Source organism: Hypomesus nipponensis, chromosome 21 (genome assembly GCF_054491055.1).
Source record: "Hypomesus nipponensis isolate SF chromosome 21, ASM5449105v1, whole genome shotgun sequence".
Classification (NCBI taxonomy): domain Eukaryota; kingdom Metazoa; phylum Chordata; class Actinopteri; order Osmeriformes; family Osmeridae; genus Hypomesus; species Hypomesus nipponensis.
In genome coordinates, this window is record NC_140381.1 from 2,245,726 (window position 1) to 2,261,250 (window position 15,525).

Here is a 15,525-nt window from a genome sequence, read left to right on the forward strand (position 1 = left end):
AGCAAACTCAATTCATTTTAATAAACAGCCCATCGTAATCAGATGTTATCAGTTTTATCAGTTTTATTAATAATTTTACAAAAGCTACAATACAGGCTTCTCGTGTTTAAAATGGCGATTTCATCTACATCATCTTCATTGATTTAACGTGAAAATCCATCTGATCCAATCAGGAAGTTTTAATCCCAGGCCTCAGTTCGCGCTGTGGCGCACACTCTTGCGGAGCCGTGACCGGGCCCTGTGGCGGGAGCGGCACAGCTGCTCGCGGTAGTCTCTGTGACGCATTGGAACGTAACCTCTAGGCTCGCAGAGATCCTGCCAACAGGAGCAGAAAACGGTTAACAGCAAATCCAGCGTTTTAGAGTGCAGGCAGGCAGGCTGACAGGTGGACAGAGAGACAGACAGACAGATGGACAGAGAGACAGACAGACAGACAGACAGACAGACAGGCAGACAGGCAGGCAGACAGGCAGGCAGGCAGGCAGGCAGGCAGGCAGGCAGGCAGGCAGGTTGGCAGGCAGACAGACGGACAGACGGACGGACGGACGGACGGGCGGACGGGCGGGCGGGCGGGCGGGCGGGCGGGCGGGCAGACAGACAGGCAGGCAGGCAGGCAGGCAGGCAGGCAGGCAGGTTGGCAGGCAGGCAGGCAGGCAGGCAGGCAGGCAGGCAGGCAGGCAGACAGACAGACAGACAGACAGACAGGCAGGCAGGCAGGCAGGCAGGCAGGCAGGCAGGCAGGCAGATGGACAGAGAGACAGACAGGCAGATGGACAGAGAGACAGGCAGACAGGCAGACAGACCGTGTGGCAGCAGTAGAAGTGCTTGTAGCCCTGGTCCAGCAGGTAGACCTCAGGGTAGAACAGCAGGGGGTAGGCAGAGGAGTGGAGAGCTCTGTCCAGCTCCCTCAGATACCCACAGCTGCACACACACACACACAGATTACACACACACACCAATTACACACACACACACACGCAGATCACACACACACACACACACACACATGGGTGTGTGCATTAATGTTTGCAGTAGTGTGTGTGTCAATAGTGTGTGTGTCAATATGTGTGTGAGTCTCTTACAGCCGGGGTCCCCTCTCCGTGGAGAACTCGCAGTGGAACACTATGAGTTTCCGAGGCAATGACCCCTCCGTCGTCGGTGACCCAGGTCGTGGTGAGGTCATCCCTCCTGTCTGTCCCCCCTCTCTCCAGACAGCTCCTGCCAACCCTCCAGGATCCTGGTCCCCTCCAGGGGGGCCGGCAGCGGTCCTGCCCGAGGACGAGAGCTGGACCAGGACAGGGACCTGCATCAAAGCCCCCTGGATCTGGGCCTTGGTGTGGAGATTGACTGCCCCCTGGTGGACACATGGCGAATCACATGTCAGACCACAGGATCTTTGTTAGTATGATTAAAGAACTGTCTGTTTTCACCTTGATGTGGCCGCCCTGGTACTCATAGGGATAGCGGCAGTCTACGATCAGGAAGTCTTCCACTGTGTCTCTGTAATGGCCTCTCAGCAATGCTGCCACCTGCAGGATCGTAGAGGAAATGCTTAGATGTTTCCCTGCTCCAACACATGAAGGGAGAGGAAGAGAGAGGAAGAGAGAGGTAGAGAGAGGTAGAGAGAGGAAGAGAGAGGTAGAGAGAGGTAGAGAGAGGAAGAGAGAGGAAGAGAGAGGAAGAGAGAGGTAGAGAGAGGAAGAGAGAGGTAGAGAGAGGAAGAGAGAGGAAGAGAGAGGAAGAGAGAGGTAGAGAGAGGAAGAGAGAGGAAGAGAGAGGTAGAGAGAGGAAGAGAGAGGAAGAGAGAGGAAGAGAGAGGTAGAGAGAGGAAGAGAGAGAGGAAGAGAGAGGAAGAGAGAGGAAGAGAGAGGAAGAGAGAGGAAGAGAGAGGTAGAGAGAGGAAGAGAGAGGAAGAGAGAGGAAGAGAGAGGTAGAGAGAGGTAGAGAGAGGAAGGGAGAGGTAGAGAGAGGCTTACTGTGTCTGCTGATATGCAGTGCAGGTTTTGGTGGTCCACTCTCTCTACGGGTAATACAAGGGGCTGTGAACACACACATTTCTTCAATGTACACACATACACACACACATTTCTTCATTGAACCTTAGTGTTTGCGTGTGGTTTAAAAAAACAATAAACTTTTTTTGGTGTCGTGTAAATATTTTTTCAACCTTTCTAAACCTTTTTTGTGTGTACTTGTGTACGTGTGTGTGTGTCTGCGTATGTGTGTGTACGTGTGTGTGTGTGTGTGTGTGTACGTGTGTGTGTGTGTGTGTACCTTGCAGAAGTCTCCAGTCAGGTAGTGCTCCTCCATGTTGGACTGCAAGAGTCTGGGAGAGAACCCTTTGCGACCCTTGACCCTCCGCAGAGACAGCAAAGCATGCTGGGAAACACACCAACATCAGACATGGTCACCTAAACCCTTAAGGTGTATGAGTAGCTACAGCTCTGGAAAAACTTTTTTCATTCATTTTTAAAGCTTAGAGAAGGACAATTTTTCGTGAGGAACAGAAGGGTAACATTTAAGAGACCACTACAAATAGTTACCCTTCTGTTCCTCACTCAAAAAAAATCCTTAACGGCCCCTCATAGATTGGTTGGCCTATAGCTCATGTTTATTACCTGGTTGTCTTGCAGCGGTTTGCTTCCTGGTGGTGACCGGGGGGTACTGCAAGCGGCAGTCTGATCCCCCAGTTCTGAAACGAATCTAGATGACAGGTTGACACGGAGACGCTTCTGCGCACGCACACACACACACACACAAATTAATGCAAACAAAGATCCAAACACAGGCTGTCAAATGTCAAAGTTAGTTTCGGGTAACTTTTAAAGCTAGTTGAAAATTTTCAAGGTACATTTGTTTTGACATCAAGTGTCGCCCATGTCTCGGTTTTGTAATTGTCCTGGTCTGACAACTGCGTTCTGTCTCCACAGATGTACTCACCATCCTAGGAGCTGAGCACGCGGGGGAGAGAAACCTTAGTCTTAAAGAAACACAGAACACACAAACGACAAACGGACAACAGACACTTTGTGGAATTAAATGATATTTGATTATATATATATTGATTACAAATAGCCTACTGCATGTAGAAAGTACAGTAGTAGATCAAGGATGAGAAATGCATTCATATCAGTAGGAATTGTTCGTCACCCTCCCTCCCCCCTCTTGCCCCTTTCCTCCTCACCTCTCCCCCCTCCTCCTGTTCGCAGTCTCTCTCAGGGTTTTACCTACAAAGAGAGAGAAGAGCTGATGTGAATGAGTGACTTCCAGAAACACAGCTCTCCTGGTCAAATATTAAAATATTGGCATTTAACCCTCAAGTGACGCAGAGTCTTGTCAAGACTTGGTGTGTGTGTGTGTGTGTGTGTGTGTGTGTGTGTGTGTGTGTGTGTGTGTGTGTGTGTGTGTGTGTGTGTGTGTGTGTGTGTGTGTGTGTGTGTGTGTGTGCGTGCGTGCGTGCGTGTGTAGAGTGCTGTTCCCATCAGCCTGCCCGGACCTGTCGGCGTCTCTGCCTGCAGCGGGGTCTGGCACGAGCCTTGCTCACGCTTCTGCCCGGGGGGACTTGAGGACGCCAGCTCTGGCGTCAGCCGAAGCCTCCTGCGCGGGGTGCCGCTTCTCATGCAACGAAAACAAAGAGTTCGTTACCTTCGGTAACAGCCTATAATCTTTACCAACCGAAATATGTCTCTTAATTTTAACAGTAATATCCTACATTGGCATTGGGTATGCTGTAAGGCTACTCACATCCGGACAATTTAAAGAAGCACATGGATAAACTGTTATAAAAGTCACCGGTTTTAAACACTCACGCGTCATGACACCACAGGCTCCGCAGGTTGAAGGACAGGTCGGTGACCGGTGAGGGACCAGCGGGTGACACAGTCCAGGCGCAGTCTTTTGATAAATACTGCCCGTCTTGATCCTCGGTGTTCATCTCGTGCTCGTTCGTGCTGTCCATTTCAGTCTTTCACGTGGGTTACTCACACAAAATTAATAGATTCGATTCGTTTGAGAATTAAACGTTTTTGTACATCAATGTCTGTCTTGGTTGAGCCTGTCACGCCTGCACAACAGACCCGTCAACGTTCAACATAAACTGTTGCCGTGTGGACATAAAATTAGTGACAAGTGTGCCGTCACCTGACACTTGGGCTGGGCGACTAATGGATGTTAATACTCGCAATCCCTCCTCGAGCGCAGGGATGTGTCCAAACCCCTTTACCCTAGCAACGGTGTGTTACTACAACAAGCCGATGAGGCAGTGGGGGGCAAGCATGTCACCTTTAACCTAAATGTTGTCACCGCCGGTTGATTCTCCAAGGGCGGCTATAGGGGCGGGCTGGAGCGCAATATGTCTACACAATCCCCTTGTTTCAAAACAAAGACAGAAACATCACCGAGTAACTGTTGGATTAGAGCACTGAGTTATAACTCGTGAGATTGCCCTGGAAATAGCATGTTCTTAACCGAAAACGGCAACTATTTTAGTCATGTAATCTCTTAAAAATATGTTATTATCAGTTTACTTTAAAGTGAACATCTCACTGCAATGCATTCAATGCCTAGGCTTCATACGATACATGTAAATTGAAACTATTTAAATTATATGATTGATGAATTCTTTAGTATTAGAGTTACACTTAGTATTTTGCAAATCTAAATTTGAGCGAGTTCAAATTGAGCAATATTCAGCAGAGTCCTGCAGGGAGCAGTATAGTTTTGGCCAATTGTTGCGTTCGTTTGGCAATGCTTAGCTCTGATTGGTCCAAGCACCAGGGGATTAACACGTGGCCCACCTCTTCACTCCCGGAAGCTGACAGTCAGCTGATTTGTTTTTATTGACAGAGGCACCGTAGATTGTCAGCGCATTGACACGCTCCTGGGAGAAAATAAACGTTTTTTTCCCCTCCTTTTCCATCTCCTCTTCCCTCCGCTCCCCCTTACTATGGACGAGACGAGCCCGCTGGTCTCTCCAGTCCGGGACTCCAACGATTTCAGCTACTGCCCCACAGAGCCCACTAGTCCTCGGGTCGGATTAGGTAGTACCCCGGGCTCAGTGGTACGCATCCCAGCTGGAAGCCCAGGATGCAGTCGGGAGCGACAACCGCTGTTGGATCGGGACCGGGGCGGCTCACCGCGAGAAGCGCATAGGAACGAGTTCCCGGAGGATCCTGAGTTTAGAGAAATAATCCGTAAAACCGAGCGAGCGATAGAGGAGGGGATCTATCCAGAAAGGATTTACCAGGGGTCTAGCGGAAGTTACTTTGTCAAGGATTCACTAGGGGTAAGAAAAAAAATACAAACTATTCGCTAGTCATAGCTTCATTGTAAGTTAGTAAATCGTTAGATTGCTGCAGCAGGCTCCATTCATGACCAACATTCTACAAATCCATCTGTGAAATGTGGTGCACGGTAGAGGAGGGTAGCGTTAACTGGCGCTTGTGTGTGTGGTCGAACTGTCACTGTACCGTGTGTCTGTGTGTAGCTAGCAAGCTTACTGACATTACAGTTACAACCGTAACACGACCCCATTACTGGTGTTACTTCTGAGGCTATATAACTTGCTAGTACTGTACTCAACTTGGCTATTCCATTGAGATAATTGTCTGTCAGTCTGTCTGAATTCTTATTCTTTGAAACTTTGAGTTTTGTTTACATGCTAATATTCCCTATCTGATGCACGTAGCTATCCGACTGGTTTTCCGGGGGCAATTTCGCAATATTTCTGAAGTCACCGGTGGCGTCATCGTTCAGCACAGCCAGGCTATGGGGGTGTAGGGCTTGTCACGCGCTTCTCAAAGCGCCCACGTTCACAGCGAAATGAGCAGTCACAAGTTCGGTTTGTTCTTGGTTTAGTGTCTGTCATGATGACTGTAAAAACGAGCCAGCAGGTTCTAAAAGAGGGCATCCCTCGCGCCTCCCTAGGTTTCTTCCAGTCTTGGGGGAGTTATTCCATCCTCGAGGTTTGAGGAGGGTTATAAAATCTAATCTGTGGACACACGTGAAGCCCTCTGTTACATTGCTCGTGAACATCGCTATACAAATAACGTTTGATTAGGTTTGACCTCTAGGGCTACGTGGATGTACTGACGTGCATCCTATGCATTAAATACATTCAGCTCCAAAGCTGTCCTGACAGCAAGGATAGTGTCAGTCGTTTTGTTTTGGGCCTGTTGTATTCAATTGATTTATAGGCTGACCCAGGTAATTATATCATTTTAATGGGATAAAGGTACATAGAGCAGAGCGTAAACAACTACATTGTGACACATTCAGCTTTGTTGTGGGGCAGGTTCTCACTATCAGGAAGTGTAGCTGGACTTTGGATGCGCTGCATGTTTTGTTATGGTGTCAGAAACTCCTCACTTCCTGAAAGAAAGTCCTATGACACACACACACACACACAAGTTTCCAGTAAACCCAGGCAGTATAATCTCAGAGGTTGGTATAGCCTGGAAGACTGTAATCCTTCACATGCACGCTCTCACATACTTGTAGAAATATCCTACCAACGTGTATTGGGGGGAGTCAGATGGCTGAGCGGTTAGGGAAATGGGCTATTACTCAGAAGATTGCCAGTTTGATTCCGGGCCGTGCCAAATTGCGTTGTGTCCTTGGGCAAGGCACTTCACCTTACTTGTCTCGGGGGGGGGGATGTCCCTGTACTTACTGTAAATCGCTCTGGATAAGAGCGTCTGCTAAATGACTAAATGTAAAATGTGTATTTGTCGCTATGCGTGTGTCCTCCTCCTCTTCAGAAGATCATCGGGGTGTTCAAGCCGAAGAACGAGGAGCCGTACGGCCAGCTGAACCCCAAGTGGACCAAGTGGCTCCAGAAGCTGTGCTGCCCCTGCTGCTTCGGCCGGGACTGCCTGGTGCTGAACCAGGGCTACCTGTCTGAGGCTGGGGCCAGCCTGGTGGACCAGAGGCTGGAGCTCAACATCGTCCCCAGGACCAGGGTAGGACACACACTCTCTCTAACACACACACACACTCTGACACACACATCCACACACACTGTCTCTCTCTAACACCTACACACACTCTCTCTAACACACACACACTCTAACACACACACACTCGCTGACACACACATACACACACACTGTCTCTCTCTAACACCTACACACACTCTAACACACACTCTCTGACACACACACACACACACACTCTCTGACACACATCCTCTCACTCCCCATCTCCAGGTGGTGCACTTGGCCAGCGAGACGTTTAACTACAGCGCCATAGACAGAGTCAAGTCCCGGGGCAAGAAACTGGCCCTGGAGAAGGTGCCTAAAGTGGGACAACGCTTTCACAGGATCGGCCTGCCTCCCAAGGTAACCTAGCCTAACCTAGCCTAGCCTTGCCTAGTATATCTGACATGTATCCCCAACGTAGCTTAGCGTAGCCTAGCCTAACATTTCTGACGTGTATCAACAAGGTAGACTAGCCTAGTATATTTGAACGGTATCCCCAAGGTAGCCTAGCCCAGCATATCTGAAAAGTATTTCCAAGGTAGCCTAGACTTGCCTAGCATATCTGACATGTATCCCCAAGGTAGCCTAGCCAAGCCTAGCATATCTGAAAGGTATTCCCAAGGTAGCCTAGCCTAGCCTAGCTTAGCTTAGCTTAATATATCTAACATGCATTCCCCCCCCCCAGGTGGGCTCGTTCCAGCTCTTCGTTGAGGGCTACAAAGATGCAGATTTCTGGCTGCGGCGGTTTGAGGCGGAGCCTCTTCCGGAGAACACTAATCGGCAGCTACAGCTGCAGTTCGAGCGCCTGGTCGTCCTCGACTACATCATCAGGAACACCGGTCGGTAACCGCAGCGACGCTCGTGGGCTAATGAAAGGGCTGGGTCAGAGGGGTCTGGTGTGTCTGGTTGGCTGTCCAGGGGCTCAGGGTGTGACTGGGATCTCTGTTCACAGACCGGGGGAACGACAACTGGCTTCTGAAGTATGACTGCCCCATGGAGGGGAATAGGGTGAGGACACGCACACGCACACACACACACATGTTCACAGACGGACACACACACACATCCCTCGTTCCTGTTTCACTGCTCTGCTTCTTACTTTTTCCCCTCCCTCCCTCCCTCCCTCCCTCCCTCCCTCCCTCCCTCCCTCCCTCCCTCCCTCCCTCCCTCCCTCCCTCCCTCCCTCCCTCCCTCCCTCCCTCCCTCCCTCCCTCCCTCCCTCCCTCCCTCCCTCCCTCCCTCCCTCCCTCCCTCCCTCCCTCCCTCCCTCCCTCCCTCCCTCCCTCCCTCCCTCCCTCCCTCCCTCCCTCCCTCCCTCCCTCCCTCCCTCCCTCCCTCCCTCCCTCCCTCCCTCCCTCCCTCCCTCCCTCCCCTCCCCTCCCCTCCCCTCCCCTCCAGGACACAGACTGGGTGGTAGTGAAGGACCCCATCATCAGGTTGGCAGCCATAGACAACGGCCTGGCCTTCCCCCTCAAACACCCCGACTCCTGGAGGGCCTGTAAGCACACACACACACTCACTCCCGTCTCTACACACGGACCTTCGCAAACAAAACAAATTGCATGATAACATCATACAAGCACTTGGGTTTTAACTACTTATGTGTATAACAACATCGGCACAAGAGAACGCAACAGCTGCCTCGTTACACGTTTCTTGGAAGCTTGCAAGAGCTAAGAAGCCATTCGCCGACGCCGAGTAAATCGACATGGATGGCTGCCGAAGTTTTAAACCAATAGGAAAAAATCGAAAAAAAGGTTGTTGAGCTGTTTAGCAAGTACCGCTTGTCAGCCAACACTGCAACCAGAAGAGTCAAAGTTTTAGTGAAGGAGTGTTTTCCCAGTCCAATCACCAATTTGAGGAAAAAGGAAGCATTCTCACTAGCAATAGACTCGTCCTGTGACCGAACCGACATGGAACAGCTGTCTGTTGTGTTTGCTGGACTTTGTGTTTGCTGACTGTTTGCACAGAATATGCTCCAGGGGCATTTCATAATGAAATAGTTGGTTTTTAGACTCATTTTGTTTTAAAGGTTCTTGTGACTCCCAACACCACTACTAATAGTGATACATTTATAAAATAGTCATAAAATCATAATAGAAGTAACATCCGTGCATAAAACAGAGGAAAAAAACAACAACAAACAAACATGTTGGCCCTTGGCTTGGCATGCCTGACCAAATTTGGCCCCTTTGGAAATGGGGAACCCTGATCTAGACACACACCTGCACAGCATTTACAGCTTATCTCAAACCCACAAAAACAGAATCTCTATCTGGCCAATCAGAGCCAGCGTTACTAAGACTTGTCCACCCCATGACCATTCCAGACCCATTTTACTGGGCGTGGCTGGCCCAGGCTAAGGTGCCCTTCTCCCAGGAGATCAAGGAGCTGGTGCTGCCAAAACTGTCCGACCCCAACTTCATCAAGGACCTGGAGGAAGACCTCTACGAGCTGTTTAAGGTAGGGGAGAGGGAGGGAGGCAAGGGACAGGGGAGGCAGGGAGGTTAAGGAGGGGGGAGGGGAGGGAGAAATAAATTATCGTTTTCAAAGGAGAGAGGGAGATATACTACACATATAAAGAGAGAAAAAGATGGGGGGACAATAGTGAGAAGAAAGTATAACTTTCAGTTAAATTCCTACTAACGTGTGTGTGTCTGTGTGTGTCTATATGTGTGTGTGTGTGAGACAGAAAGACCCAGGATTTGACAGAGGTCAGTTCCACAAACAGGTGGCGGTCATGAGAGGACAGGTGAGTGGCCGCGGTCACCTTGCTTCCGTCAAGTGATGTACACACCTATACAAACTGACCTTCTCTTCTTCCCCATACTTCCTCTCCTTTTTCCATACTCCTATCATTTACCTCCTCCCTACCATCTCATCCCTTCACCCCCCCCCCCCCATCCTCCTCCTCTCCTCCTCCTCCCCCCCCTCCCAGATCCTTAACCTGAGCCAGGCCATGAAGGAGGGGAAGTCCCCCCTGCAGCTGGTCCAGATGCCCTCGGTCACCGTGGAGACATCCCGGGCCCCCCAGAGAGTCAGCTCTGAGTCCTACACACAGAGCTTCCAGAGCAGGAAGCCCTTCTTCACCTGGTGGTAGAGGGAGGGAGGGAGGGAGGGAGGGAGGGAGGGAGGGAGGGAGGGAGGGAGGGAGGGAGGGAGGGAGGGAGGGAGGGAGGGAGGGAGGGAGGGAGGGAGGGAGGGAGGGAGGGAGGGAGGGAGGGAGGGAGGGAGGGAGGGAGGGAGGGAGGGAGGGAGGGAGGGAGGGAGGGAGGGAGGGAGGGAGGGAGGGAGGGAGGAGACCACCAGAGGGATGTGCATGTGAGTGGAAGAGATTGAGACAGAGACAGAGAACAGGAAGTGCTCCCTCCACTCCTTTCAGACAAGAGAAGGATGGGAGGGAGAGGAGGACAGATATCTCCTTCTGTTTGTGTCTGTGCCTTGTGAAGAGGAGGAAGATGAAGATATCAGACTTTCCGACAGGCTACGAAGTCTTCAACTAACTACTGGACATTGGTGGACTTAAAACACACACACACCCACACCAACACACAGGTGCAAGCCTCTCACTAGAGCGCGGAGGTGTGACATTCCTCCTGGCTTCTCACGTACGAACAAACGTAAAGGACTCTCTGGTCTCTCCTGCCCCCTGCTGTTCGGAGGTAGAACTGTAGGCAGCGATGCCAGCAGACAGACACAGGTACTTCAAGCATCAGACAACAGGAAATACTTCCATAGTTGTACACAAAAACAGGAAATGGAGGGGTGGGGGTGCTGGTAAACTCATGTGTCGGTCCCTGTATGATATGACAACTGAGCATGTGCAGGAGGATTGGAATAGTCCATCTGGATGATGGTGTGTGTGTGGGGGGGAGAGGCAAAGTGCTTCTACCCATCCCCCCCCAACCCTGAATCAGTGTCTTTGTGTAGTCCATTTTGATAATTTCTTTCCCCAAATATATATAATTTTTTTGTACAGGATTTATTTTTTCTTTGAAACCCAAACATCAACATGTCCTGCTGTGTCTCCTAGGCTGATCTGCATCATGTGGTGACAGGACACTGCATCATTTGTATGTATGTATTTAATGAAACATTACAACAACATAATTATTAATACAAAACCCTCGTCAGGTTTTTAATTGGGGATGAAGGACATTGTCTTAGACGTTGCAGCTTCTCGGGGTGACTTTAGTGTCACACACACACACAGTGAGATAGAACTGTTGTCGTCTTGCTCAGACTTACTATGTCGATAGGGTCTTCATGATGTCATAGCTTTTAATTGACAGCGTCTCCATAGCAACGCTGGCTTTGACTCAACAGCCTAAGTCACCGCCAGAACACGAGTCAAAAGGTATCTTGATTGGTTTATATGTCCTCCCGACAACAACCACTCTGGAATAACAATGCCCCGCACCGATTGGTGGAGAAGGGGTTGTGAGGTCAGTGGAGGATGCGATGGAGATAGCGTTCCGGATCCTTCTCTACTTCCTGTCGGTTGACGCCTGACCTCCAGGTGGCAAACCCACCAGGTGAGCAGGGTGGTCTCTCACAGGTTCTCTCCGGCTCAACCAATGGGGCGTCTCCCTCCGCGTCAGCTGACTGGTCTGGTTCGGGGTCATCCCCCTCCTCGCCTCCAGGGGGCACCAGAGAGCCTTCTCTGATCCTGAGAGAGGAGGTGAAGTGGAGGAAGAGTGTGGGGAAGACAGGATGAGAAAGTGTGAGTTAGATTTGGTTTTTAGACCTCTTCATATTTAGTCTCCATTCCCTCCCTCCCCTAACCTCACCTCAGTTGTCCGAAGGCTCTGAGCCAGCGAGGTTCTCGGAGTCCCTCTGCCCTCCGGCCCATCCTGGTCCTCGCTCTGGTTCTCATCCCCACCAGGGCCTGGGCTAGCAAGCCTCCTTCCTCCCCCTCCTCCTCCTTCCTCTCCTCCTCCTCCTCCTCTTCTCCTCCCCCCCTGCCTCCCCGTCCTCGCCCCCACACCAGCCGAGCCCTGTGCTCTGCATCCCTGTCCCCCGCCGCGTGGAACAGCCTCCGCAGCTGCCGCAGGTTCACCCCCGTAAAGATGTTGGAACAGCCCGTCTTCCTGCTTTGGCGCCAGAGCAAGGACTGACCAACCTCACCCGACAGGGGTGCATCGCCCTCCATGGCTCAGGGGCTGACGGCAACCGGAGAAGAAGGGAAGGGGGAGTTGGAGGAGGACGGGGTAAGGAGAGAAGGAAAGAGGTAGGGGTTTCTGAGACAGAGCAGAACCTGGATCTGGACAAACAAAAAGAAAGATTAGGCGTGAGGAAGAAACAACAGCTGGTGCAGTTTAACCTCCCAGACCTTCCTTGGCAACCGTTACCTGGTTACACTGTTTGATTGGCAAGTGCAACCTTTTCTTCGGCTGAATGTCTACACCGGATCAAAGAGACACCTAACACATTAAGCCTGTTTATACGTAAGGAGGAAGATGGGGAAGTAGAGGAAAGTTTTCAAGTAGGTTGAAAACACAGGTAGACCTACACCCACACTGGTGCTCTAATAGGCCTACATACAGTCACATGGTCATTGAGGGTATGAATATAAAGCAAACATAACCTTCGGCCTAAACATATAGAAACGTTTTAACATAAGACTGGTGAGACAGCACTAACGATCACACGGTCGTTATTAAGATGATGATGATGTAGTGAAGAAGGAAGGTGAGAAAGGGGATATTTGGGTTGTCAAGTCAAAACAGAGGTTCCACTAATTTACAAAGATTTGCTGCACTACATGCCGCAGTGTTGTGGTGCAGAAACGTAGAGATATTGTTAGAATGATGGTTAGAGCATCGTGTAGAATCTAAAGTAATGCCGAACATTCCTTTAGAAGGTCTACGTCTGTACTGCACGTGAAAAAATCACCGCAGACCAAATACGTTATTAAGGGGTTGACGCACTTAGTGACGTTAGCTCATCGTAATAATTGTCCATATGGCAATGAGTGGCAACCGGCATCAAAGCGTTCATATCGTTAAAAAACAAAGAGATAACTTACTTTTCACCGCATTGTATCTCCGTAAAATGCCCGCCACGGAGGTCACTGTGTGTATATTGGAAACCTTTGAGGTAGCTCAGCAACGGGACGTTTAAAACAGCAGAAACTCAAAAACTTTCATGCTGCGGACCAAAGCACGTCGCCCACGTTGCTCTCCAGTCACCGTTGTCCAATAGCAGGACTCAAGGACATTATACTGCTCTCCCATACGTCCAAGCCGACCCACTTCTAACCAATTAAAGGACGCGGCTGCTCCGTCCGTCAGTGAGTCACATGACACAATGTAAAAGGTGTAATCCTGTAATGACGTCAAAGCCCCTGGCTCTCACCACTGAAACAATGGGAGCATGCAGACACGCCGGGGCAAACTGTCTTCCATCCCACCCTCTCCATGACAACAGCATTCCGCAGTGAAGCTACAGATTTTTGCGTCGAGTCACAACTGTGTAATCAACGTCTATCCCGCTTGAGCGTGGGCTTGGCGTTAGCCAAGACACAGGTGCATTTATAACTAACGACTTAATGGACATGTTCCTAATCCAAAGACGAAACTTCTGGCCGTTTTCCTGATAGGAAGATGGGGACACCTTGACTAAACACCCTAATAATAGACTTGTCAAAGTGAACTAGATAGGAATAGTTCCTTATCTCGTCTACTTGTGATACTGCAGCTTGATAATGGACTGGACCGTCGAGGGGAGAAGAAAAGTTGGACGAATGCTTCTCTCCTCCTGGAAGACGTCACCCATGGCATTAGAGAAGGAAACTATTGAAGAAGAAAGCTCAGAAGTTCTTTAGGTAGGAGTGCATCAAACATAGAATCAAGTCTCAGAGTCAAGAGAAGTGGCTTGATGGTCTTTTATTCAGGCAGATAGTTGAATACAAACATACTCTGGTACAGAACAAAAAGCACCCAACTCTCCCCAACACTGTGTAATATAGGCAGAATATTTAGCTCACACCCCATGTCCCAAAAAATAAGATATGGAAACTTCTACCTTCTGGAAGATGAAATCATCCATTCCTTTCCTGTGCTTCTCTGCGCTGCTGTTCCTGTTCCAGGGGGACTACAGGGACGTCTACCTGCACTGCAGCCTCAACCTGTGTGACCAGAGGAACTCCTCCTGCTCTCCTGTGAGTCCTCCCACCCTCCATCCTGACTTTCTTTACTATTTTTCTGATCTCCCTAGTCTCTCTGACTCTTTGGTCTCTCTGACTCTCTGGTCTCTCTGACTCTCTGCTTTCTCTGCCTCTCTGGTCTCTGGTGTCTCTCCACAGATGTGTTCAGGAAGGTCTGTCCGCTCTGTCGACGAACTCGTACCCCTCAAGCCCGTCACCATCGGACCAATCACCTGTGAGTATGAACCACAGCCATGATGACTCATGATGTTGTCATAGTAACGGTCTCCCTGGTAACACTGTGTTTGTCCCTGACCTCTGACCTCCAGGGGGCCAGACTCTGGAGTGAACTGATGAAGTCACACCTCCCTCAGAACGGCTTCATGACCATCCCTATGGCAACCAGCTCAGGCTCTCTCCTGTCTCCTGTCTTTTTAAATGTTTTAACCCTGGAAATGATGACAGAACACCTGCATATAAATAACTATCAGTTTTACATGTGGGTTACTGTTTATGAAGGTTTGCATTCTATTAATTAATAATTTCTACAATAGGGAATAGTAGGAACCCTGAGTAATAAGTATATTAAATCAACATACTACTTTTCTTTTACTTAATCATGTATCTGGAACCAAAGCAGGGATTGTCTATGTAATAATCAAGGCTGGATGAAATCTGTCTCTAATAAAGAAATTAAGATTATAATCAGATTTTTACTGTCATCCATCCATCATCAGATTCATTCTGTTTAGGCCTCAACATCAGTTTGTAAAGTTAATAACTAATCATTGACAGATAGAGTTTTTAAACTAAATTTAAACTAAGTTTTTTATCAACTCAATTTTCAACTAAGTTTAAAAACTGCAAATAAAAATACTTTTGATACAGCACTTGCCTCATGTTGATGAGCGTGATACTGCCACATATTGAATTGGACCGGAATAAGATAATCAATATTTTCCTGCAGTAGTGAATGTAGGTTACGGCTCGACATTAAATTATACCGAGAAGAAGAAGTGAATGTAGCTTGTTTCATAGGAAGCTCAATAAAACAGAATTTGCGGTCAAATGAATGCAAAAGAAAATGTGTGTGCTGACTACGCTCGCATTACAGTAAGTATTGATGTCCCTGCTGCCAAAGCTGACATCAAGCGTGCGTCCCTGAACTGTTGTATAGTCGGTTAAACAAGTTGAGTTTATATAGCCTAGTTCAGTCAAGACACTAACGTGATTGATTTCACCATTTATTCTTACACAGAACAAATGGTTTTACATTGGCGGAATGGATGTAAATGGGGAAGCGCTCGCCGCCTTCACTGCAGCATGCAAGACATGAGGCAGGGAGCAACGAGTTCAATCCCCCACGGGGAGCACAGACAGACAACACGGGGGTGAAGGGGA

General features: G+C 49.3%; 4 protein-coding genes across 6 annotated transcripts; 2 read left to right on the forward strand and 2 right to left on the reverse strand.

The window, feature by feature from the left end:
* Positions 1 to 45: 45 nt before the first annotated feature.
* cdc25d (cell division cycle 25 homolog d) lies at positions 46 to 4,485 on the reverse strand. Of its 2 annotated transcripts, XM_084685574.1 has the most exons (11): positions 3,810 to 4,481; positions 3,497 to 3,612; positions 3,185 to 3,227; positions 2,941 to 2,980; positions 2,619 to 2,732; positions 2,275 to 2,379; positions 1,977 to 2,039; positions 1,431 to 1,529; positions 1,083 to 1,354; positions 804 to 921; positions 46 to 315 (listed from the first exon to the last, which is right to left on the reverse strand). In XM_084685574.1, the coding sequence occupies exons 1-11, from the start codon at positions 3,956 to 3,958 to the stop codon at positions 193 to 195; spliced, it is 1,242 nt and encodes a 413-aa protein (XP_084541700.1). In that variant the 5' UTR covers positions 3,959 to 4,481; the 3' UTR covers positions 46 to 192. The 2 variants fall into 2 exon arrangements, with proteins under 2 accessions (XP_084541700.1, XP_084541701.1); XM_084685575.1 differs by lacking the exon at positions 804 to 921 and having other exon boundaries at positions 3,810 to 4,485.
* Positions 4,486 to 4,821: 336 nt separating this feature from the next.
* On the forward strand, positions 4,822 to 10,078 carry pi4k2a (phosphatidylinositol 4-kinase type 2 alpha). The gene is made up of 9 exons (XM_084685558.1): positions 4,822 to 5,284; positions 6,759 to 6,959; positions 7,206 to 7,337; positions 7,663 to 7,816; positions 7,930 to 7,985; positions 8,376 to 8,475; positions 9,307 to 9,440; positions 9,670 to 9,729; positions 9,916 to 10,078. The coding sequence occupies exons 1-9, from the start codon at positions 4,946 to 4,948 to the stop codon at positions 10,075 to 10,077; spliced, it is 1,338 nt and encodes a 445-aa protein (XP_084541684.1). The 5' UTR covers positions 4,822 to 4,945; the 3' UTR covers position 10,078.
* Positions 10,079 to 11,087: 1,009 nt separating this feature from the next.
* Positions 11,088 to 13,173, reverse strand: avpi1 (arginine vasopressin induced 1). Its single transcript, XM_084685622.1, has 3 exons — positions 13,006 to 13,173; positions 11,768 to 12,240; positions 11,088 to 11,646 (listed from the first exon to the last, which is right to left on the reverse strand). The coding sequence occupies exons 2-3, from the start codon at positions 12,127 to 12,129 to the stop codon at positions 11,424 to 11,426; spliced, it is 585 nt and encodes a 194-aa protein (XP_084541748.1). The 5' UTR covers positions 12,130 to 12,240; positions 13,006 to 13,173; the 3' UTR covers positions 11,088 to 11,423.
* Positions 13,157 to 14,829, forward strand: LOC146237390 (pancreatic secretory granule membrane major glycoprotein GP2-like). 2 transcript variants are annotated; one of them, XR_014740597.1, is made up of 4 exons: positions 13,157 to 13,803; positions 14,068 to 14,139; positions 14,284 to 14,359; positions 14,454 to 14,829. XR_014740597.1 is itself a non-coding variant. In XM_084685636.1 (3 exons), exons 1-3 carry the CDS (start codon positions 13,990 to 13,992, stop codon positions 14,471 to 14,473), a joined length of 246 nt encoding a protein of 81 aa, XP_084541762.1. In that variant the 5' UTR covers positions 13,815 to 13,989; the 3' UTR covers positions 14,474 to 14,829. The 2 variants fall into 2 exon arrangements, 1 of the variants encoding a protein (XP_084541762.1); XM_084685636.1 differs by lacking the exon at positions 13,157 to 13,803 and having other exon boundaries at positions 13,815 to 14,139.
* The last annotated feature ends 696 nt before the right edge of the window (positions 14,830 to 15,525 follow it).